At 37.2% G+C, this 24919-nt stretch overlaps 1 protein-coding gene across 2 annotated transcripts in view; it reads left to right on the top strand.

The window, feature by feature from the left end:
- Window positions 1-24919, top strand: part of RNF145 (ring finger protein 145) — a 57701-nt gene that overhangs the window by 807 nt on the left and 31975 nt on the right. The window contains exons 1-3 of one of the 2 annotated variants that reach the window (XM_077780789.1): window positions 212-231; window positions 4068-4270; window positions 11263-11371. In XM_077780789.1, coding sequence (XP_077636915.1) covers window positions 4087-4270; window positions 11263-11371 — 293 coding nt within the window. In that variant the 5' untranslated portion in view covers window positions 212-231; window positions 4068-4086. Of the gene's footprint in view, window positions 1-211; window positions 232-4067; window positions 4271-11262; window positions 11372-24919 lie in introns of those variants that run through there. The other variant, XM_077780788.1, reaches the window with a different exon arrangement.

The raw sequence follows: 24919 nt of genomic DNA, 5'->3' as shown, positions 1-24919 counted from the left end.
TCTTGAGATTGGTTTTAGTGGATGGCAGAATTTTTTTTTTTCCTGTTGGATTGGACAAAGAAAGGAGATTAATGTTTTTTTCCTTTCAAAGAGGGAGAAGGATGTAGAAACTTTCAGCCTTAAATTATCTTTTGTACTGAATTTTAAATTGGTCATATGGCTTTCCTATTTCTTATTTTTGATTTGCTTTTTTAAGGGAGTTTAGCTAGGAGATGTGAATATCCTTTTTTGGTAAGATCCCATTTTCCATTTCTTTTTCTTAATTCTTCAGCAGATAAGCTATTACTTTAAAAACTTGTATTTTCCGTATTGTTCCAGATGGTTTGTGTGATTTCTTCATAAAACAAAAAATGCAGTGTTTTCAGGAAGGTGTAGAGTGAGACTCCCTGTGTTTCCTAACCCACAAATATGAATGGTGAGCAGTGCAAGGTTATACTTGTACAGGACGTTACTGTGTAAGTAGTGATTTGCTGCTTCCAGGCCTGGGAAAGTCCTCTAATGAAATCACTGTGGTCCTGCTTTGGTTAGCATTGTTGAGTCTTTTTTTTTTGCTGCTTTTGGAAAGGATTTTTTTAAAGCTGTTTCACTGTGTAAAACATCCTTAAGCTTGAGTCACATTTAGTCCACATTACTTGCTGAGATATTGTGTTGGCATATTAATTTCCCAGTTCTGTTAACTTTTCAAGGACATAAAAATCTTTCATGGAGGGGAAAATTTGTGTAATTGAACATGGCAGGAAATAACGTATATTTGGCCTTAGGAGTGTCATCTTTGTGTTCAGCTCCTTTGCTTATTTTTGAGGATACTTTGGTATTATTTTGATTTTAAGAGAATTTAAAAATTCTTGGAATATACTTGGAATATACTCATTAGCTCTGATAATAAATCTAAGAAAAAGATCCGTTAGGCTTCAAACAGATATCATAGAAATACAACAATCTTTTTATTCTAGGGGAGAAAGCTCCATTTTTACTTCATGCTTCTAATAGAGTGGCTTAGCAATGTGAGTGATTTCAGTGATTTTAAGCAAAATAAAGGTTTCCACATTTTGTTTATATGTTAATTTAGTGTGTGGTTCTGGAGTGTAGGGTATGGAATTTGTGATGGTGATCACCCTATCATGTGGTACTTACTTATACTTTAGAAATCACAAAGTTGTGGGAGAGTTGTCTTTCCACAGCTTTTGTGGGTAGCATTTTAGATCTGGTTTTCCATGTACTGAATTTGTTTCCTCCATGTCCACATAGAGGCCCTGCTTTCCAATGACTTGCTAAAATATAACTCACATACGGAAATTAATGGTTATGTTTATAAGCAGTAGAATTGTTATTAAGTGGGCATATGTCATTCTATGCAAGGTCCTCCTCAATTCAGACATTTGAGTCTTGTATTTACTATGCAGCAGAATTTGGGGATCAGTCTCAAATATTCTTACTGAGAGCTGTAGGAACTCAAGGTTTCCTTTTTATTCTTCTATATAGTGATAGTTGAGAGGGAATTTGTACCATTCTCCTAATGGCCCTCTTCTGTAATAGAGATGAACCTCTATAAGATTAGGGAGATTTTTTTCTCCCTAGTTGTTCATATCTTGATTTCTGATGCACGAGTGGTTAATTGTTTAGTTAAAATTTTTTTCTTTACCCCTTTGAGAGCTGCAATAAATGTTGAAAGTGGGTAAATGTAAAAACAGCAAAACATTAAAAAAAGAGGAAGGCTCTAAGTCAGATGAAATAAATATGGACCAAAAGTATTAACTTAGTTATAATCCCTACTAAAGCAGTAGTGATTTATATTGGATTCTAAAATATGGAAAAAATATATTCCATTATAGTACAAAGCCTGTCAGTGATACTGTTATCTCAGTCCATGATGATTTTCACACGGGACTGGTGGTTTGTGAGAAAAATGTATTATTTGTGTACTTTGAATTTTTTTTTTAAATGTTTTATTTATTTCTAGGAGAGAGAGAGAGACCGCGTGAGCAGGGGAGGGTCAGAGAGAGAGGGAGCCACAGACTCTGAAACCGGCTTCAGGCTCTGAGCTGGCAGTCAGCACAGAGTCCGACGCGGGGCTCTAACCCACAAACCCCGAGATCATGACCTAAGCGAAAGTCGTACGCTTAACCAACTAAGCCACCCAGGCGCCCCTATTATTTGTGTACTTTGAAATAAACTCCCAACTGAGTTTGTTTATCTGTTTGGCCACCTAAGTAGTTATGTTCTATATATTTCATTAAGTCATCCAGATAGCTTAGGCATATTACACTTTTTACAGGAATTTCTTTTTTTTTAATTCCCAATAATGGGTATTCTACAACATTTGGCAAACAGAAAAGGAAATAAAAATCACCTTAGCCCTATTGTTGGAAGGATGTTAATGTTATATTTTGGTCTCAAGATTTTTTTTTTTCTTCATAATAACAAGCTTTGAGAAATCGAGGTTCCTGAATGGTGTAATTTGCAATAAATGTTGAGTAGACTTTATTTTTTAGTACTTTTTTCCCCTTAGGACACAACTGTTAGGTTTTAGTTCTCTGACAGTATTTATTTCTTATGTAGGAAAATTATTAAAGTGGTTTTGTTCATTTAAAGTAATCAGAATTATAATATGTATTTATAAAAATGTTACTTGTGCATTCTTAGGATATATATAACTTTTAAGTAATGGTAATGATTTATGATCACTCAGTGATACAATGCATCAGGTTTTTAGTAATTGACAAACATCTATTAATGGTTTGCCAAGTTGAGGTCCCCTTTTTTTTTTTAAACTATCTGAGCTAAGAAGCTATGAAAATTAGAGGGTAAAATGGAAATACTGACAAATATTTAACCATAGCATAGCAATCTGTCACTGTAATTTTCTTCAGAAATAAATGTTTTCATTTGTCCTGTAATGTCTGAAATTACTGCCAAAGCTGGAAATGTGTTTAGCTTTCTCAGCAAAATTCTTAAAAGGATATTGTCAGAGCCAACAATCCAGAATTATTACTTTTAAAATTGTCTAACCGACTTTTGTTTGCCTGATTCTCATAGTTCCTTGGATTAATTTGCAGCTCTATCATACAAAGCAGTGTTGCACAGAATTGTCCTTTTATTTAAAAAATTATTTTAATGGTTTTATTTATTTCTGAGAGAGAGACAGCATGAGCAGGGGAGGGTCAGAGAGAGAGAGAGGGAGATACAGAATCTGAAACAGGCTCCAGGCTCTGAGATAGCTGCCAGCACAGAGCCCGATGCAGGGTCTCGAACCGTGAGATCATGAACTGAGTCACCCAGGCGCCCCCAGAATTGTCTGGAGGTCTCTCATTTCCTTCCTTTTTTTTTCTTTTTTAATTCTTTAAATCATCAACAGCTGAGCACAGACAGGAGCTGCAGACTCCCAAGTGCCAGCATATCTGTGTATCACAGGAAGAATTTGATGAGCAATTGTTTCCCACTTGGAAGGCAGATTATGGGAATATCAAATGAAGAGTTTAATGATTCAAGGAAACAATATTGTGAACAATGTTTTCTTTACCTGTAACCTGAGTTCTTTGAATTGTATCTACATCATGTAAATTCAGTACTTCAATTTTGATTGAAAGTAATATAGAAAAGGATAGGGTTTTAAGATGATGCTGCAAACTAAGTGTGTAGTTAGCAAATTTTTATAGTTTAGGTGTTTTCTTTTAAATAACCCCTTAAAAATTTTCCATTTTTTGAAGAGCTAAAGAAATCTTAGATTTATAGTGTGAATTTTTCCTTGCAAGTTAATTGGACAAAAGCTGTAGTATTATTAGGGTGTTTTATTGCTAGTTCCTAGAGTTGGAGGTCAGCTTTTTAAAAATAAGTTTTGAGGCCTTAACAGTTAGAGGCAGACTGGAAAGACCTGAAAGGGTCAGTGTGAAAACCCAGTACAAAGATTGCTTCACGAATACCTACAAGTAGTAGTTGTGGCTGAGGAGTTTTATACATTATTACATAGTTTTTGTGTAGTATGTGACAATCCATTAGATTCATAAGAGGGTATCTAAAAGCTTTTTGAGGTGACTTCTTTTTTATATGTTATGTCTCCTGAATTTTAGGTCTGCTCCAAGAAAAAACATGGCTGCAAAGGAAAAACTGGAGGCAGTGTTAAATGTGGCCCTGAGGGTGCCAAGCATCATGCTGTTGGATGTCCTGTACAGATGGGATGTCAGCTCTTTCTTCCAGCAGATCCAAAGAAGTAGCCTCAGTAACAACCCTCTTTTCCAGTATAAGTATTTGGCTCTTAATATGCATTATGTAGGTAAGTGTCTATATCACCTTTGCTAACCTTGTAGTGAGCATTCTGATTTGTATCTTTGTTAAGTGTTTTTGAATTTGAGTAAAATGAGATTTGGTTACATTGAAATGACAGTGATACAGTCATTGATGAATGTTTCCGAATCTTGCTTGTAGTATAATTTGTGTTACCATCGCATATGAATTATTAGAGCTAGAAGAGAACAGACAGTTTTCGATTTATTTTACTGGATGAAACTAGAGGGCAGAAGAAAACATTTTATGGGTGCCTGGGTGACTCAGTCGGTTAAGCGTCTGACTTTGGCTCAGGTCATGATCTCCCAGTTAGTGGGTTCGAGCCCCGTGTCTGGGTCTGTGCTGACAGCTAGGTCAGAGCTTGGAGACTCCTTCAGATTCTGTATCTCCCTCTCTCTGACCCTCCCCTGCTCACACTGTCTCTCTCTCTCTCTCTCTCTCTCTCTCAGAAATGAATAAAAAACATTAAAGAAAAATTTAGAAGGCATAAGAAAACATTTTAGATTTTAATATGATAAAATGTAAATAATGAGAACTACCTTTCCAGACATTTGGCCTGTTATAATTTGTCTGTTATGGGTTTTGTTAGTCATTCAGAAGGTAAGCTTCCTAAGTGCAATATTCTTTATTGTTCCAGAACATTAACATCAGTGGAACATAAGGCATTTATTTCAGTTAAATGAATGTTGGAAATGACATATATATTAAAAAAAATACTTCTTAAAATATAAGTGATATGATTTAGAGTTAGTGGTAAAAGTAATGTTGAGGTTAAAAGAAGTTGAAGTCAAGATACAAGCAGGAGGGACACCTGGCTGGCTCAGTCACTAGAGCATGTGATTTATATGTTTTGTTCTTAAAGTTGGGGTGTGTGGGAAATCTGAATTCTACCTCTTTAGTCTCTAGCATAGTGCTCCTGTCTCCTTAGCTTTAAGCATAACATAAAAACATAAATCAAAACATAAAAAGCATACAGTAAAATGTATCATCCTCCTGTCGCTGTCATTTAAGTTCTCTTAAGCCCCAGCAAGTAGCTATTTTTATTAACTTATGAAAATCTATTTTTATGTATATATAAGTCAGTATAAAGATATATTGGTAAATAAATGTAAATAAGTATGAATACATGTATGTCTGTACAGATGATAGGATAGTATACAGTGTTCTGAACCTGTTGTTTGTTTTGACTTAATGATGTATCAAAGATACTGCTTTTAGATACTCATGAAATAAAGTTTTGTGCTCTGTGTTTTTATGGTGACACTTTCTATTCTGCCAGACTTTAAGATTCCCGTTAAATGTTAAGGCCTCATTCTCCCCCTAGTCCTCCTACATCTGTTTGGTAGTGGCATAGTATCCTTGTATGGCCATACCATAGAATTAATGCTCTGTTGGTGAACACTTCTGTTTCTTCTGCTGTTTTATTCAGTGTTGCACTAAATAATTTTATACGGCCATAATTTTGATAGATACAAATATAGCCTTGAGATAAATTACTAGAAATTAAGTTGTTGCATTAAAGAGTATATATGTTTGTAATAAGGATCTATACTACTCTCTGTGGGATTTTACAGACAATGGTTGAGAGTTCCTGCAGTCTTACATCCTTATCAAAACAGTATTATCAAATTCTTACATTTGGCTATTCCAGTAGGTAGAAAATGGATGTGTTTTTTTTTTTAACATAGTTTTTTATTTGTATTTCTCTTACTGTAAGATTGTATTCTCATGTTTATGGAAAACCTGTTTCCTCTTCTGTGAGTTGTCAGATCATGTCCTCTGCCCACTTTCTGTGGGGTTTTAGCATCCCCCTCCCTTTTTTTCCCCCCAGAGGCACAGGCAAGGCTTTACTGGGGCTGCAGCTCCTACCGAAGGGAGACACAGCACCAACAGAGAGTAGTTAGGCTGGCCTCCTCTGGATTTCAGCCTTTTCTTGCCAATTTGTGGGAGTTTGGTATACATTAGGGAAATTAACCCTTTATGATGAGTTGAAATTACTTTTTTCAGTTTTGGTTGTCTTGATTTTGGCTTATAATTTTTTTCATATGCAGAAATTGTTATTAATGAGATTGAATTTCTTTTTTCTTTCTTTTTTTTTTAAGTTTATTAATTTAGTTAGAGAGCGAGAGAGAATGAGCTGGGGAGGGGTAGAGAGAGGGGGGAATAGAGGACCCTCAGCAGACAGTCCAATGTGGGAGCTCAGACTCACGACCTGAGCCAAAGTCGGACGCTTAACCAACTGAGACACCCAGGTGCCCCTATTGTTTTTTCTTTTATAACTTAGAATTTTGACTCAGAAAAGGCTTCTCTATCATATTTTACTCCATTATTTTTGTTTCAGTTTTTACATTTACATCTTTGCTCCACTTAGGATTTATCTGCATGTACAATATGTTATAGGTATAATTTTTTCCCCCCAGATTGGTAGTTTCCATATATTTATTAAATAGTCCAGCTTTTCCAGACTAATCATTATATATTAAATTCTCCCATACATTTTGTTCCATTTCTGGTATTTTTTCCTGTTTTTTAAGTGTGTGGTCTTAAAGAATATTTAGACTATATTTTACTATCTAGACTTAGTCCCTTCATTGTTTTTTATTTCTCAGAGTTTTTCTGATATTGTTGGCTATATGAATTTTAGGTACTTAATTTAAGTTAGGATGAAGCGATAGCTTAAAAGATGTTAACTCTTCTCTATGTATGAATACAGAAAGCCTCACTTTGTTCCAGGTTGTTTTTTTTTTTTGTTTTTGTTTTTTTTTTTGAGTCCTTTTGGAGTGTTTTAAAGTTTTTATTATATAGGTCTTGGGCATTTATTGTTAAGTTCATTCCTAGGTATTTTGTCCCTTTTATTGCTATTGTGACCTCCCTTATTATCCTTTTATTGTTATTAAGAGCTTAAAAATCAAGGTAAGGAGTGGTAAAGTTCATGTTTATGGAATATAATTGTACCTTCAAATTGAGAAGCTTTCCAGTGTGGGGTCTGAGAAAAGCAAAAATAAGTGAATGTTTAAATATGATTGGAATGCTAATTATAGAACTGTTTTTGCAAAGTATAGGATATAAAAAGGGAAATAGAAATAATGTTGAAAAGGTAGAATGGGGGAATTTGTGAAAAGACCTGAATACATATATTAGGTATTATGCGTAATTCAGTAGGTAGTGAAGTGTCACTGAAGGATTTAAAGCAGGTGAACTGCATTTTAAGAAGATTGATTAGGCAGTGTTGTACAGGCCACTGGATTGGGGAGGGGAGAATCTGGAGTTACGAAGACCAGTTAGGATTTTAGGCCAGAGGTAATGAGAGCCAGAATTAGCATTGTCGAAGGTAGAAAGCAAAGAGTGGCTATGAGAACAAGTCCATTGAAATTGCAATCACTAAAATCATGAGTGATCTAAAATGTAAAACTCAAGCTTCATTTGTGTCCTCAGTCTGCAGACCATCTCATATTTATGAAGTTGTTGACTACTTCCTCTTAATTAGATTCTTCTAACTTTCTGACCATTCCTTCTTGACTCTTTTGCTATGTTTTTTGTTTAGACTTCTTAAGTGTTGATACAGCCCAGAATTTGTGTTTAATTTTCATCTTTTGTTGTTTGCATGATCTCACATAGTTTGGCTGCATATCCCTATTTCCACTTTCCATTGCTTTTTTGACCACGTTTGTCTGAGGTTAGTGTTCTTCCTTTGTGATCTCATGGCATCCAGTTCATACCTCTACCATAGCACTTACTGTGCTGTATTCCAAGGGTCCTTAGGCTCATCTGTCTTCCTAACTAGATTGTGAATTCCTTGAAGGTAAGAATGGGGCTATTCCTAGCACCTAGCTAGTGCCGGGTCCTAATGGATTTCTAACTGTTGTTAGACATCACCACCTTAAGTGTTCTGTAGACACTTCGGTTTATGGTCATGAACTCATCTTTACCTCAGACCTTCTCTTTCTCTTGTTTCGTATCTTAATAGCAAAACTATCCTCTTGATTACCCAAGCTAGAACCATCAGAACCATTTTCACTTCCTTGTTCTCAGTCACTCACTCATAGATCACTACTAAGACTTCTTTAAATATGTTTCTCATAGCTGACCCTGCCAACTCCATACCAAAGCTGCTGATTTATTCTAGGTCCTTGTTTCCCCTCCCCCCACTAAAATAACTTTCAAATAATAGAAATCCTCCCTGCATTTTGTTAGGAATATTCATTAATGTTATTTTAGGTAGGTTATCATTATTAAATGCTGCTTGTCTTGCATTTTAATTATAAATTACTGTTGGGTTATCTTCATCATCATCAGTTAAGTTTGTTGTAATTTTTTAGAATGAATAGTGATGCATATTTGCATTCCACTGGAATGTGAAAAAGGCGGGGGATAGTTGGGCCATAAGGTTTTTGTTTTGTTTTTTGTTTTCTTACCTCACTTAAAGTGTATCTAAAGGATTTGAGAAATGTTGGTCCAGTCTAAACTCCTTATTAGTGTATACAAGGCTTTATATTGAGGTGTTAGCCACCAGTTCTATCAGCATCATCTCCCAGTACTTTTTTTATTTACACCAAATTTTAGTCTATCCTCCAGAGTTTATGGTCTCCTGAAAACATCCTTTGTCTTTTTATGGTTTTCATGTCTGCTATTCTCTTTTCCTAGAATGTTTTTCTTTTTCTTAGCCTGATAAAGATCTATTCACCGTCCTCAGTTCAGATCAAACTTAAATCACTTAATAAAAGCCCTTCTAATATTTGTTTATGATAGCACCGTATTGTATCATACTTTTGTCCATGTTTATTTGTTCACTAGACTACAATTACTTTATTCTTTGGATCTTTAATGTCTAGAAATGCATATAGGGAGCGCCTGGGTGGCTCAGTCGGTTAGGCATCCGACTTTGGCTCAGGTCATGATCTCATGGTTCGTGGGTTCGAGCCCCACGTCGGGCTCCGTGCTGACAGCTAACTCAGAGCCTGGAGCCTGTTTCAGATTCTGTGTCTCCCTCTCTCTCTGACCCTCCCCTGCTCATGCTGTCTCTCTCTCTCAGAAATAAATAAAACATTAAAAAAACCAAACTCTTAGAAATGCGTGTAAGTCACACTTTATATGTAAAAATTGGTTGAGTGGATAATTGAAAGAACGAATGAAATCAATATGTTCAGTCTGGAGGATTTGGCAGCTGTTTTATGAGATGTGTATGAAAAGGGAAAGATAAGATCTGGAAAGGAAAATGATAGTTCATTAAAAGAGAACTTAAGGAGAGGTTTTATGCAATAGATGGATTAAAAAATCTTCAGCCACAAATGCTAAACCTGCTTGCTAAATATAGTAAGCATCCTTTTTAAATACCTGTAAAGTCCTTTGAGATAGGGATTAGCAAAATAAATTGGGGAAATTATTTTAAGAAATTAAAAGCTAATAGAAATACTTCTGTCTCGTTTCTGCTGGATTGTTCTTAAAGTTAGGGTGTGTGGGAAATCTGAATTCTACCTCTTTAGTCTCTAGCATAGTGCTCCTGTCTCCTTAGCTTTAAGCATAAGAGGTGCATTGGGTACTAAGAATGGATATCTGTACTGTAATAAAGACTCACTAATAAATAGAAAATAGTTACAGAAGATTAGACTAGAACCAGATTTTCCAAGACCTACACTATCAGACTGAGAAGTTAAGAACTTTTGCAGGTTTTTAAGCAAGAGAGTTGTGTAGATGTAAGTGATGGCTTTGTACTGAAGTGTAGGATGGATGAGGATGGAAAGAGACAGAAGAATTGCTATTAGTATACTATTATATTAAGAGGGGACTGGGATATGGGGCATAGGGACTGGAAAGGAATGGTGACATGAGACACTGGGACAGCAGGACTTGGTGATGACAGAAAGATGACAGGTTTGAGTCAGAGTGAATGGGATTTAGGAGAGAAACAGGGTGAGCCAGCCTGTTGAGGGAGGAGGAGGGGTGCTCAGTTTGTATTTGTATATGAGAACATTTAAGTGGATTATATCCCAGGCATTGTGAGATATGAGATACCTGCTTAGAAGAAATGATTGCCTTTTTTTTTTTNTGTGCAGTACACAGGTTCTCAGTAACTCTGTTGATAACATACATTTAGAATGGTATATTTGAAGCAACAACAAAAACCGTTTTGAGCTAGATGCTTTGTAGAGAGAACAGCAGTTGTTTGGGGACTAAATTTCCTTTGTTCATTTGAGGAAGTAAAAAGAAAGTGGAGGAGTAGTTTGAGGTTATAAGGAAATCTATGCCACAGAGCCAGTTTTGAAGGTGGTTGCCGGGACAACGATAAGCAGGGTGTTTTAGATTTGACAAGTAGGCAGTTGTTGACTTCGGAGGTTTTTTTAGAGTGAAGGGTAAAGAAGGTTCATAGAGCGTTTGTAGATCGTAAATGATAAAGAGGGAGTAACGGATGGTTAGAGAATGGAGGCATTGGTACACATAGTTTATAACATTTAGATAATAGGAAAAATCAGCATGAAGAGTTTTTCACGATTGGAAGAAGAGCCCTTAAGCCCTTTGAAGAGAGAGGTGAGCACTGGTGTTAGGGGGATGATTGAAGATGTAGGAGGTAGAGGGTCTTTAGGAGTTAAAGAAATAAGATCTTGAGTCAAGTGGAAGAGGCAGCTTTAGAGAGGAACATTAAGCAGTGTTTCCTCTGGGACTAGAGGATGGAGAATTGGTGTAGAACGAATAAGTAGACCTCAAGATAATGAGAGGAGTCTTGTTGTACCTTTGTGTGGTATATTTGATTGTAAATTAGAGAAGGCTACCTAAAAAAGTGAAAAATGCTTTATTTTCAACAAAAAGTCCATAGTGATTTTTACTGTATTAAACTTATTTTGGTATGAAGAAAAAAAAAACCTCACAGTTGTTGAAACTTAATTGGAAAGTAATTGACTTCAGGCTCTTTTTATTAGTGTAATTAATTGGAAGACTAAATTAGAATTGTGTTTTATTTATAATCTCTCTTTATTTCTGCTACAGGTTATATTTTAAGTGTTGTGCTACTTACCTTGCCCAGGCAGCATCTGGTTCAGCTTTACCTGTATTTTTTGACTGCCCTGCTCCTCTATGCTGGACATCAAATCTCCAGGTAAGAATGTGACCTCAATTTTGAAATGTATGACTGAATATAAAAAGTTTTTCATTACCAATAAAATACTTTTCATGAACACTGTTAATAAACGGAGGCTTTGCTAAGTATCCAAAACAGGGTTTTTGATATTTGTTTTTTAAGGAAGTATTATTTTATAGAAATAATAGCTGGGGTTATGCCTCAAATTTTATTTCTGCTTTTGAAAACAGTCTTACTATGAAATGGACCTTAAGATTATGTTTGCAGAGGTATTCTTGAGCTTTTCTATATCACCTAAGATAAGAATTTCCAAAAATAGGCTGTAGAACATTTTAACAAGTATGGACTTGATTATTTTCATCATTTTAGGGAATCAAGTTTATGATGCATGAGAATTGGCATAAGATGCAACTATGTATATAATGGATGGTTTATATAAATTATCTGATGAGGTTCATGATATAGCTCAAAACTTCTGTATCTTTAGCAATATTGTGTTTGTCTGGGTCTGCTAGTCCTAAATTTTAAGACTCTGGTCTGCCAGTGAAAATGAACTTCCTACTTTGGAATGGAATGTTAAAATACAGGTGCACCAAAAGCCACACGGTAAATGTAATGGTGGGGGTGTAAATAAATTTGGAAGGTATGATTTCTTTTGTTTGGATTGAAATGTATAACCAAAATGAAATATATTCCCAATCCTAAGAAGAGGGACAGTTACTTTGCATATATAATAAGTAGTTGTCTAGAAGTCTGAAACACATATTTTGGTGTTGGCTTAAAAATTAACCTTAGAAATAGCATTTTTATATTATTAGAATTGAATGGTTGACTTAGAAACCTTTTTTACTCTCTGATTATAAAATAATACTGTTCATTGGAGATGAGTTTTGGGAAATACAGAAAGTTTAAAGGCAGTAACAATTACCTGTAATCATACCACCCAGAGATAGACCTATTAAAATCTGGCATTTCCTTCCAATTTTCTTTCTTTTTTTTTTTTTAATGTTTTATTTATTTCTAGGAGAGAGAGAGACAGCATGAGCAGGGGAGGGTCAGAGAGAGAGGGAGTCGCAGACTGAAACAGGCTCCAGGCTCTGAGCCGGCAGTCAGAGCCCGACGCGGGGCTTGAACCCACGAACCGCGAGATCATGACCTAAGCAAAAGTCAGACGCTTAACTGACTAAGCCACCCAGGCGCCCCTCCTTCCAATTTTCTTAATACCTTTTAATTTTTACCACTTTCTTGAATACAAAAAGAGTGAAAATAACAATAGCCACTGATTCTTTTTTTTTTCTTTTTTTTCTCTTTTTCTTTTTTTTTTAATTTTTTTTTTTTTAATGTTTTTATTTATTTCTAGGAGACAGAGAGAGACAGCATGAGCAGGGGAGGGTCAAAGAGAGAGGGAGTCACAGACTGAAACAGGCTCCAGGCTCTGAGCTGGCAGTCAGCACAGAGCCCGACGCGGGGCCTGAACCCACGAACCGCGAGATCATGACCTAAGCGAAAGTCGGACGCTTAACCGACTAAGCCACCCAGGCGCCCCGATAGCCACTGATTCTTGACCCATCCTTAAAATTTCATCTGGTTATTTCTTAAAGGCCCCAGAGTGTTTTGTAGACACTCTGTCTTCTCACATTTCTCTTCTCTGTTCCTGTCTGGTCAGTTTTCTTTGCTCAAAATGGTACCTGGAAGGTGGTGTTTTACTCTCTAACTGCCATTATCTGTGCCCAGGGTATGTCCTTAGGTGTCAGTTACAAAACTGGAGCTGTATTGCTGCATTTCTTGTAATCCTAACAGTGGTTCAAGTTGAGCTGTGTTTTACTCCTAAAGTGAAGACATGAGTTTTCTAATTTTGTGTCACACAAGTGTGTCCCTGTGTCTTGGACTCCTTCATGGAAACATGATTAGGTTTGTAGCATCTTTATCCACATAGCCAAGAAGAGGAGTCAAGGGGCCAGTATTAACATAGACAACGGAGTGTACTTCCACTGCATTACCACCAGCCTCAAACCTTGACACAGTCTATTCCTATGGCCTTACCCAGGACACCTCTGAATCTGAGCTCAAGTTCAAGTTAGAAACATTTCTCTATTTTTATTCTTTTTTTTTTTGGAAGAGAGAGAGGACACAAGTGAGTGAGGGGCAGAGGGAGAGAGAGAATCCCACAAGAGGGAGAGAGAGAGAGAAGAGTGGCTCACCTGAAGCAGGGCTGGTATTTTATCCAAGGCGAGGCTCGTGCTCACCTGATGTGGGGCTTGAGTTCAGCTGATATGAGACTCGAACACATAAACCTTGAGATCATGATCTGAGCTGAAGATACTTAATGACTGAGCTACTCAGGTGCCCTACCTTTATTCATTTTTAAGCAAAAATGGTGTCTGTAGAGTATAATGGAGTTGTTAGAGTGTATAGGGTTTACTAAGTCATCATTTTTGTGTGTAGATGAGTGTTTGGCCACCTAAGAGTGCTGTATCTTTTGGGTAAGTGGACAGGTGATTGGAGAGTTTCAAATTCCATGTTCCTTATTTACTACTCTGTAACATCAATGTCACTTATCAGAAAGATAGGTCTCCATTTCCTAACCTGTAAAATGGTGATAATATCTTACAGGGCTATCATAAAGGTTCAGTAAGGTAAGGCATGTAAAGCTCTTAGCATGATTTCTGACATATAAGTGCTCAGTGAATTTTTTTTTTCCTTTTTTAAAGTTTTTTATTTTAACTGCAGTATAGTTAACATCGTGTTATGTTAGTTCCAGGTGCACAGTATAGTGACTCAACATTTCTATACAGTACTCAGTGCTCATCATCAGGGAGCTCTTAATCCCTTTCACCTATTTCACCCCTCCCCCCACAAGCCTCCCCTCTGGTAACCATCAGTTTGTTCTCTGTAGTTAAGAGTTGTTTCTTGGTTTGACACTCTTTTTTTCTTTCCTTTGTTTTGTTTTCTTAAATTCCACATATGAATGAAGTCATGGATCTGTCTTTCTCTGACTTATTTCACTTAGCATTATATTCTCTAGCTCCATCCATATTGTTGCAAATGGCAAGATCATTCTTTTTTTTTGTGGCTGAATAATATTCCACTGCATATGTGTGTGTGTGTGTATACACACGTATAAGTGTATATATACCACATCTTTTATATCCATTCATTTGTGACACTTGGGCTGCTTCCATAATTTGGCTGTTGTGAATAATGCTGCAGTAAACATAGGGGTGCATATATCCTTTCGAATTAGGGTTTTTGTATTCTTTGGGTAAATACCCAGTAGTGGGATTGCAGGATTGTAGGGAAGTTCAGTTTTTCTTTAATGTTTATTTTTGAGTGAGACAGAGTGTGAGTAGGGGAGGGGTAGAGAGAGGGAGACACAGTATCTGAAGCAGACTCCAGGCTCTGAGCTGTCAGCACAAAGCCCAATGCCGGGCTCGAACTCGTGAACTGTGAGATGATGACCTGAGCCAAAGTTGGAGGCTTGACCCACTGAGCCACCCAGGTGCTCCAGGGTAGTTCTATTTTCAACTTTTTTGTTTTTTTTCTTTTTTTTGAAGAACTGATTTTTTTCTTTAATTTATGAAGAATCCTTTCCTGGATTTCCAATTAAGGTATCAACTATAAGATCTTTCAGATTCATCAGTTGGAGTGAAATCTCAGTTGCCTAAAGTTTCTGAATCTTTATGGATCGCTTTTTTTTTTTTTAATTCTCAAGTTAGTTAACATACAGTGTAGTCCTTACTTCAGGAGTAGAACCCAGTGATTCATTTCGTACATATGACACCCAGTGCTCATCCTGAAAAGTGTCCTCCTAATGCCCATCACCCATTTATTCCAGCCCCCACCTCCCTACCCCCCTACCCCCCTCAACCCTCAGTTCTGTGTATTTAAGAGTCTCTTATGGTTTGCCTCCTTCTCTGTTTTTATCTTATTTTTCCTTCCCTTCCCCTGTGTTCATCTGTTAAATTTCTCAGATTCCACATATGAGTGAAATCATATATCTTTCTCTGACTTACTTCGCTTAGCATTATATCCTCCACTTCCATCCATGTTGTTGCAGATGGCAAGATTTCATTCTTTTTCATTGCTGAGTATCATTTCATTGCATATATATACTACATCTTCTTAATCCATTCATCAGTTGATGGACATTTGAGCTCTTTACATAATTTGGCTATTGTTGATAGCACTGCTATAAACATTGGGGTGTGTGTGCCCCTTCGAATCAGCATTTTTGTATCCTTTGGATAAATTCCTAGTAGTGCAGTTGCTGGGTCATAAGATAGTTCTGTTTTTAACTTTTTTGAGGAACCTTCATACTGTCTTCCATAGTGGCTTTACTAGTTTGCAGCTCTACCAGTAGTACAGGAGGGTTCCTTTATTCCACATCCTTGCCAACACTTGATGTTCCTTGTGTTTTTGATTTTAGCCATTCTGACAGATGTGAAGTAACACCTCACTGTAGTTTTGATTTGTATTTCCTTTCTAGTGAGTGATGTTGAGCATCTTTCCATTTGTCTGTTGGCCATCTGGATGTCTTTGTTGGAGAAGTGATTATTCATGTCTTCTGCCCATTTTTAATTGAATTCTTTGCTTTTTGTGTGTAGTGCTTAATGAATTTTAACTAACATTCTTGTGTCTTATTTTTATTATGTAACTATGTTTTATGAGCATTTTCCTGTGTCATTCTTTTAAAAAAGACTTTTTAAATCTGTATTTCATGGTATAGCTATATAATGATAGCCTTTTAGAGTTTATGTGATTTCTTTGAATAATCATCAAAATTCTGAAGTTGAAGGTAGAACTGTATTAGTTATAATTCTGGGTGAGAAAACAATGATACTGCCCTTTCCCTCATGCTTTTTTGGTTTCCATATGGTTTAGTGGCGTAGTGATAGATGAAAGCATGTAGCTTTTACACACCATGTTACCATCCAGGCTTTTTTAGAGGTCAAAATTTTGTTATTTAAGGATAAAGGGGAGCCTGACCATGTCAGGGGCAAAGGAAAGCCTTTTTCTGACCATTCTTCTGGTGGCAGTTTTAATGTTTGACTTTTAGCTAATGGGAATTTTTTTTTCTAATGTTTAAAGTTTGTTTTTACTATTAGAAAATTAAACTTGTTTTAAAATAGTAAAAATAATTATAATAGGATTTTATAGTAACATGCATAAGATACAAAAACATTTCCTGATCTTCATTTTGATTCTTATGGCAATCTTTTGGGATTTATAAAAGAAAAAACTGAAGTGGGTGAATAGCTGAGAAGGAATAATCTCGGACTTTAATCTGAATGTAGGTTTTCTAATTGCCACTTTAGTCCACCTAGGGCAGCAGCATGGTTAGTGGAAAGAAAATGAGTTTTAGAGTCAGACTGTGTATGAACTAGTTCCCTGCTTAGTAAATATGTTACCTTGACAAGTTGTGTCTTTGAATCTATAAAGATAATGCCTATCTAATTGAGTTAGTTTTGATAGCAAATTAACAAATTTTAAGAAATGACCTATTTTAGTATTTCTTTCCTTAGTATAAATTTTACTACATGGTACTGTCTCACAGAAGGTTGGTAAAGATGTGTTATCCTTGAATTAATTATTCATAATATGTCACATTTATAAATATTGAGGTTTGAACATATTCCCCTCATAAAATATTAAAGTTGAAGTTTTTAGTTTTAAAAAACATAATTCATGTTTCATGTGGCAACTTAATAGCTACTTTTTAAAAAAAAATAACAGCTTTATTGAGATATAATTCACATACCTATTTAAGGGATACAGCTCAGTGGTTTTAGTACATTCACAGAATTACACAGACCCATCACCACATTTGATTTTAGAACATTTTTATCACTCCAGAAAGAAACCGTGTACCAGTCAGCAGTCACTCTCCATTTTCCATTAATTCCCTTCCTCCCCTGTCCTAGGCAGCTGTGAGTTTATTTTCTGTCTCTGTGGATTCTCCTATTCTGGACATTTCATATAGACATACGGTATGTGGTACTTTGTACCTGGCTTCTTTCATTTAGCATGTTTTCATCCATGGTGTAACAATTGTATCAGTACTTTTTCTGTCCAAATCCTATTCTCTTGTATGAATGATTACAGTTTGTTTATTTATCCATCCATCATGGGCACTTGAGTTCTTACCACTTTTTGGCTATTATGAATAGTGCTATGAGTATTATGAGTAGTTTTTGTGGATATGCTTTCTTTTGGTAGAATTGGGTTTAACCTTTTGAGGAGCCGCCATACTAATTTTCTGAAGTGGCTGCAGTATTTTACATTTCTCCCAGTAGTGTGTAAGGGTTCCAGTTTCTCACATCCTTGCCAACACTTGTTGACATCTCTCATTTTTCGTATAGCCATCATAGTGAGTGTGAAGTGATTATTTCATCGTGGTTTTGATTTGTACTTCCCTGATGGCTAATGATATTGAGGATCTTTTCATGTGTTCATTAACCATTTGTAAATCTTTTTAGAAAAGTGTTTATTGGGATCCTTTGTCAATTGTTTAATTGGTTTGTCTATTATTATTATTGTTATTACGTAGTTGTAATACAACTCAGTTCTAGATACAAGTCCTTTATCCAGTTATATGATTTACAAANTAACAATTCCAACTGAGGGGGACGAGTGCAAATTGCTGCCATTTTACGGTTTCATTACCGTTACCCATTAAAGTACTATTAATTCGATGCCATTTGAAAGTTTTGTTAGACCATTTTTCCAAAATTTGACCATGATCAGGGCTCCAATCTACAATAACAAATCCAGAATAATTCATGACCTTAAAAGGCCGATGACCTCGGCATCTTTCCCATTCCAAAGATTCTAGAGAAGGGATAAAAAAAATTAGAAGGGCATAATGGTATAAAGGTATCAGGTTGGTGACTCAGCGGCGTCGTAGAGGTGTTGAATCCCCTGGTGGAAACAAGTACAGTAAAGACAGCAGGATGATAATTATTATATGTTACTCCCCAGGTATTGTAAGAGTAATGATTATGCTTTCTTGTAGAGAGGCAAAAGGGATGTCCTCCGATACACAAGGGGAGGCCCTCCACTGCAACAGTAACATTACTTATGTAATATTGATTATGATGNAAAATGGGAGTATTCCATGGACTATTGGAAGGCTCGGTATGTCCTTTAAGCTGTTGTTCCATAAGGTGTATTGCTGCTATTTTTTGAGAAGGGCCATTGTTGTACCCAAACAGGAGTATCTGACTTTCAAGTTACTGGGTCAGTAGCAACAGGAACAATGGCCAGATTGTGTGCTCGAGCTCTGATACTAATTGCTGTAAGTCCTCGAGCTTCATTTTTGGTAATGGCCACTGCTCAACCCATTTAGGAGTATTAATTATCCATTTTAATGGGAGTGCCCGAGGAACTTGAGCAGTGGCCACTAGTTTTCCGACGCAATGGTTACAGAAGCCCCCATAGGAGAGAGAAGATCCCTTCCCCATATGTTAATAGGTATACTAACAATATAAAAAGTGACAAAAACTGTTTTTCCATTATGGAACTGGCATCGTAAAGGACGAGCACTTTTCCAAACATCTGCAATGGAGCCCAATCCTGTCAGCATTAGAGGGCTTTTTTCTTTGTTCCAATCCGGGGGCCACTGTTGAGAGGAAATGACTGAAACATCTGCCCCTGTGTCTATTAACCCTTCAAAGTTCCTTCCCTGTATGGTCAAGGAAAGAACGGGGCGAGAATCCTTAATAAGCATTTCCCAAAATATATGTTGCCCCATACTTCCAAAACCTCCTGACCTTTGATTAGGAAGAGCAGAAAAAGGAAAATAAGATAAGTATTTGTGCTATATGTTCTCCAGCCAACAATGAAAGTGTAACAGAAGTAGAAACCATAATTAAAATTTTTCCAACAAAATCAAAGTCTATAACTCCAGGAATTACGGTTAGGCCTCTTAAAGCTGCCCTGCTGCAGCCCAATATTAAGCCAAAGGTGCCTTTAGGCAATGGGCCAAATATGTTTGTCCTTAATTTATAAATGCCACCGGAGACAAAAGAACATTTTCAGCGAGAGGTAAATCAGCAGGTAAATCAGCAGCCGCACTCCCTGAAGTTGCAGAGCGTAAATCTGACACCATTAAAGGTTTAGCTATTCCTGATGTAGCAGTCATCTCTAAGGGTTGTTGGAAAACAAAGGGGTTACTTGAGGAGTGGGAGGCGCAGCCAATTGAGTCCCCGGCATTGTTTTAACAATTTCCGCCCTTGGAGGGCTTCATAGCCTGAGCCAAAGCAGTAGCAAAAACAGCAGCATTATGTTCAGTTCCCCCCACTCCTGAACAAGCTCTAATATATTCAGCTATAGAAGCTCCCTGCCCTTTTAAAGGGCCCAAAACACGTTTACATTCCGAGTTTGCATTTTCAAAAGCAAGTGTCTGCAAAAGTATCTCCGAGATTTCATCACGTCCAACATCCCACTCAACAGCCACCCGCAATCTAGCAAGAAAATCAGTATAGGGTTCATTGGGTCCTTGTAAAAGAAGGCTGAGCGAGGCCAGTAGGTACAACACGGCGCCAAGCCCTAAGAAATACCTGGCGCACCTGCTGTAAATCTGGTCAGAAAATTGAGCCTGATCTCTCAAGGCTCAAAATTGTCCCTCTCCCATCAATTTATCCTCCAGGGGACCAGGAGGGTTCTGTCCCTCATTAATTTGAGCCTGCTTTCGGGCTTCCTCTTCCCACCAACTCCTTAATTGCAGAAAGCAATGCAAGTGCTTGAGTGATAGCACTATAGAGTCCACAATTTCAAAGGGATTATGTTACCCTTCTGATGCTGTTGCTGTAATTCCTTCTGTATTAACTTCCATTCCTTTAAGTTTAATTGTACTTTGGGTTGGCACTTAAACCCATAACAATGCTGCTCCACAAGGCAAAATAACTCAAGATAAACAGCGACTAGATACCTTTACCCCGATGGAGTGGAGAAGTCCTTTGACTAGCTCCATGTATTGTGCTTTTGCTGATGGGGAGTTCCCCATGATTTTCCCAAAAGTTCCCCTGCCTTGGACCTACAATCCCCAAGGGGTACTCACCCTTTCGGCTTCGTTCACCCTCTGCCCCGCGTTTGGACGCCAGATGTTGCGGAGGAAATGACACAGAGGACAAGACACACACAAAAGACAGACACAACTCCGGCCAGAGGAACAATTCTACGCAAGCCCCTCTTGCGGTTTATTTTATACCCGGTAACTGGATACAAACTGAAATCTACAAGATGCATTCCTTTACCAATTACGGGCAAGTAGCCAAACACATTTCAAGGACAGGGGGGAGCAAAGGGAGGAAGCAACCACATGTTTACTACGAGGCCTGCCCACAATTCCAGCCTTCTCCTTACTTCTAAGGAGGGCATGCTCCCTCGTATGCGAGCGGACCATTAAACTTGGATATTGTGTGCAGGCCTCCTGGCAGAGCATCCTGTTTGCAGGGAAGCCCAGGCAGGGAGCCCCGTGTGCAGGCACATCCCCACGTCCCTAACCACGCTTTCTTGTGGTCACTGTCGGGCTCCCACAGCAAATATTTTTTACCATTCACTCTGGTTTACTTATATCAAGTCAGAGTGTATGTAGTATGGTCTAAGAAGGAGAACCAATACTTGGATAATTAAAACAAAAAATTTTTTAAGTGTTTTATTTATTTCTGAGAGAGGGAGAGAGACAGTGTGAGCAGGGGAGGGTCAGAGAGAGAGGGAGACACAGAATCTCAAACAGGCTTTAGGCTCTGAGCTGTCAGCACAGAGCCTGACGCAGGGCTCGAACCCACAGACCGTGAGATGATGACCTGAGCCAAAGTTGGACGCCTAACTGACTGAGCCACCCAGGTGCCCCTTTGGATAATTTAAATGATTAACTTGGTACTTGAAAACTGGCTATAGAGTAAGTCATTTGCAAATACTAATTTCTTAAATTGAAAATTTCATAAGTTTTGAAAAGCTGAGTTTCTGTTTTCCCTTAAGACATGTACTTAAATAATGAAGTTAATTATCCTTAAGTGAATAAAAATTTGCTTAGAATATGTCTAGAGTGATAGAGCTTTTAGTTCAGGGGAACTAAACTTTTGAAAATCCATGGCCTCAGTTGGTGTAGTATGAACATTTAATATTCTGTTTAAACTTATTAGAATTTGATAAATTTCAAGTTCCTTAATTCTTAAAATTACTAAACTGTGCTTTTCATTTTGAGTGATGTAAGGAATATATTTTCCAGTATCAATCCTACTTTAAAATGGAAACTGTCCAGAACTATAGGGAAAAAAACAAAAACTATAACTGACATGACCATTCCTATGAAGGTATGGTCTTGGTTTACATCACAATTGTATGTTTTTCTCTAAAAGTTTTAAACTCCAATATTCTTAAATTCTTTATTTTATTGTTAGATTTATGAACCATCATATCAGTTTTGTGTATGATATAACTTGAATTAGAGCCCATGGATTTCAGAAGAGTGAAAGCATACTCCTTTTCATCCTAGTCTTGGGTATGTAAGTGTATCAAATGTAAAACCTTACCAAGAGTTATTTTTGTGAAAAAGTAGATAATCAGCTCCCCATTTCATGAAAGCTTGTCTAATTTAAACTGTCTTTATTTCAGAACTATCAGCATTTTGGGCTAGGTCATGCTTTGCTTTGGGGACAGTCTTGTGCGTTATAGAATGCTAACCTGCCTCTCTCTGCTCACTGGATTGCGGAGTACCGCTCCCCAGCAGTGCTGAAACCAAAAAGTGCCCCTGATTGCCAAATGTGCTCTTCTGGGGACCAAAATTTTCCTCAGTTGAGAATCATTGCTGTTAGATAAAGGAATTGTTAAAATGAATTTTATCATTATACACTCACCTTTTAATTTTGACAGGAATAAAATGGACCCATTTCAGTATTTGATATGTTTCTTCTTTTGAACATTATCAGATCCAGACACTAAATATTTTAATAGGGCATCAGAAAGAAGCTAAAGAGAGAGGCAGGGTGGCAGAGATGATTTAAATAATTAGCGCTGAGTAAATGAACTATTTCCAATTATTAACATATTGCTTTAGGTGTAGTAGGTACTCAAATCCAGCTGGGATCTCTTAAATTGAGTGCAGTGCCTTTTGTTTGCACATATTTCCTAAGATAACTTGGAGGACTCGCTGCTTTATTCTCTGTGGAAGTAGATTAGGTTCCTTTGGAATAAACACTGTTTGAAAGCTCTAAGTGGCCAGAATGTACAAATTGTTCCTAGGTTGTTGAGGTTGCTTAAGACATTGTTACAAGGTCAGTTGGTAAATTGGTAAGCTTCTAGGTTTTCTTGTTATTCTTTATAACTTGTGTGCTTCTCTTTATAGTTAGTACTGTCCTAATTGCAAGCTATCCTTGAGGCCCTTTACGTGTATCTTACACACTCCTTATACCCCAAAGCAGGTTCCGTCACTGGAGAATAGGCTATCATAGGGAACTAGAGAAGTAAATTTCGAACTGTTTAGTTTATTAGTGCAGAGGATTGATCGTCAGTATTGCACAAATTGCACAAATGAAAAAAGCTTAGGAAAGGAAAGATTTTATTCAGTTATAAGTAGATGGCAAGGATTCTTGCTTCCTACCAACTTAATAAATTTTACCATTTAAGTCTCCTAAATTGAAAAATTAAATACTGAGGGCACCTGGCTGGCTCAGTTGGTGGAGTGTACAACTCTTGATCTTGGGGGTTGTGAGTTTGAGGCCCAGGTTGGGTGTAGAGATTACTTTAAAAAAATAAAATCTTTTTTTTTTTTTTGAGTTTATTTATTTTGAGAGAGAAGGAGAACATGTGCAAGTGGGGAGGGGCAGAAAGGGAGAGAGAGAATCCCAAGCAGGCTCTCCACCACTATGATTTCCCATGAACCAGGAGATCATGACCTGAGCTGAAATCAAGAGTCAGATACTTAAACCTACTGAGTCACCCAGGTGTGCCATCCCCACAAAAAAAGTAAAATCTAAAAAAAAAAAAAAATTGTATCTGCTTTTGAAAAAGTCATCTGATTCAGTCTTTTTTTTTTTTTTTTTTTAGTTTTTTAAAATTTTATTTATTTATTTTACGAGAGAGAGAGAGAGCAGGAGGGGCAGAGAGAGGTGGAAAGAGAGAATCCCAAGCAGGCTCCATGCTGTCAGCACTAAGTCTGATACAGGGCTCGAACTTAGAAACTGTGAGGTCATGACCTGAGCCAATACCAAGAGTCAGATGCTTAAATTACTGAGCCACCCAGGCACCCCTGATTCAGACTTAAAATAGTAAATTCTGTTAAAAATTAGAATTTCATGGCCCTTGCATTAGAGTAATTTTTGGCCTAAAATGACTCATGGAATTTTGGATAATTCCTTCTCTGGATTCTTCTTGTTTGGCTTTCGATCTTGTTTATTTACATTGTGAATGACTCACTCTGCTGAGAGACTAGTAATGAAGAGTTTACATTGTCAGTATGAGATTCCAGGAAGTTGTTCATAACTTAGAGATCTTTGTTCAAATATTGATCCCTATTAAAGTTCATCTGTATAGTGTGGGATTCAACAATGCCCAGATTCTTTCAGAAGAGACAGCTCAGTAGTGGCTGCTTGGTGAGACCAGTAGTTTAGCCCTCATCAAAGCCACTGCCCTGGCTCTGGCAAGCCAAACTCAGCTGGCCAAAGGAGGATACAGGCTTTCCGGGCCTGGCTGTCTTTATTGAGATGGGGCTTATTGATGAGTCAGCTTAGACAGGGAAGATTGTGAAGGACTGTCTTGAGAGACAGAAACAAAGGAGAACAGGTCTAAGGTACCTTGAGAGGGTGTTAATTTCTATGGTAGGATTGTTGTTCCAGTAGCATTGAGGAGAGCTATTCTTAGTGTCCTAGAGGAGATCAGCCCAGAAGGCTAGTGGTAAGAAGCTGTTCAACACTGTGGTGCTGTCTGTCGTTAAGGCCTAACGGTTGATTATTCTTCTGGAAAGCAGATCTCCCTTAGTGTCCTGTAATTTCACCACATCACAAAGTCACAAAATATGGAGAGTGAAAAAAAATCATTCTATACTAAAAAAATTTTTTTTGAACATTTTTATTCATTTTTGAGATAGAGAGAGGGGGGCAGCAGGGGAGGGGCAGAGAGAGAAGTAGACACAGAATCCAAAGCAGGCTCCAGGCTCAGAGCTGTCAGCACAGAGCCCAGTGTGGGGCCCTGAACTCATGAACTGTGAGATCATAACCTGAGCTGAAGTCAAATGCTTAACTAACTGAGCCACCTAGCAGCCCCTCATTCCATATTTTTATAGTATTTATCATAATTATAATTAATATTATAATTGTAAATATTATTATTAACCTAATAATTTATTGTCTGTCTCTCCTCCTAGTTTATAAGCTTCATGCTAACAGGGATTGTTGCTGCTCTGTACTGTAGTATTCCCAGAGTGTAGCAGTGTGCTAACTACACATTATGTATACAGTATTTTTTTTGAGGTTAAAAAAAAGAATGTTGATTTTCCTTACAAATTTTGTTACTTGAAGTTAGAATTTAAGATAAAAGGCTCTAAAGAAGACCAAGAAGAGGGAAAAA

This window comes from Crocuta crocuta, unplaced genomic scaffold (assembly GCF_008692635.1).
Source record: "Crocuta crocuta isolate KB4526 unplaced genomic scaffold, BGI_CrCroc_1.0 scaffold343, whole genome shotgun sequence".
Taxonomy (NCBI): Eukaryota; Metazoa; Chordata; class Mammalia; order Carnivora; family Hyaenidae; genus Crocuta; species Crocuta crocuta.
Note: the sequence above shows the minus strand (reverse complement) of the source record. Positions and strands in the feature narration are given on the sequence as shown.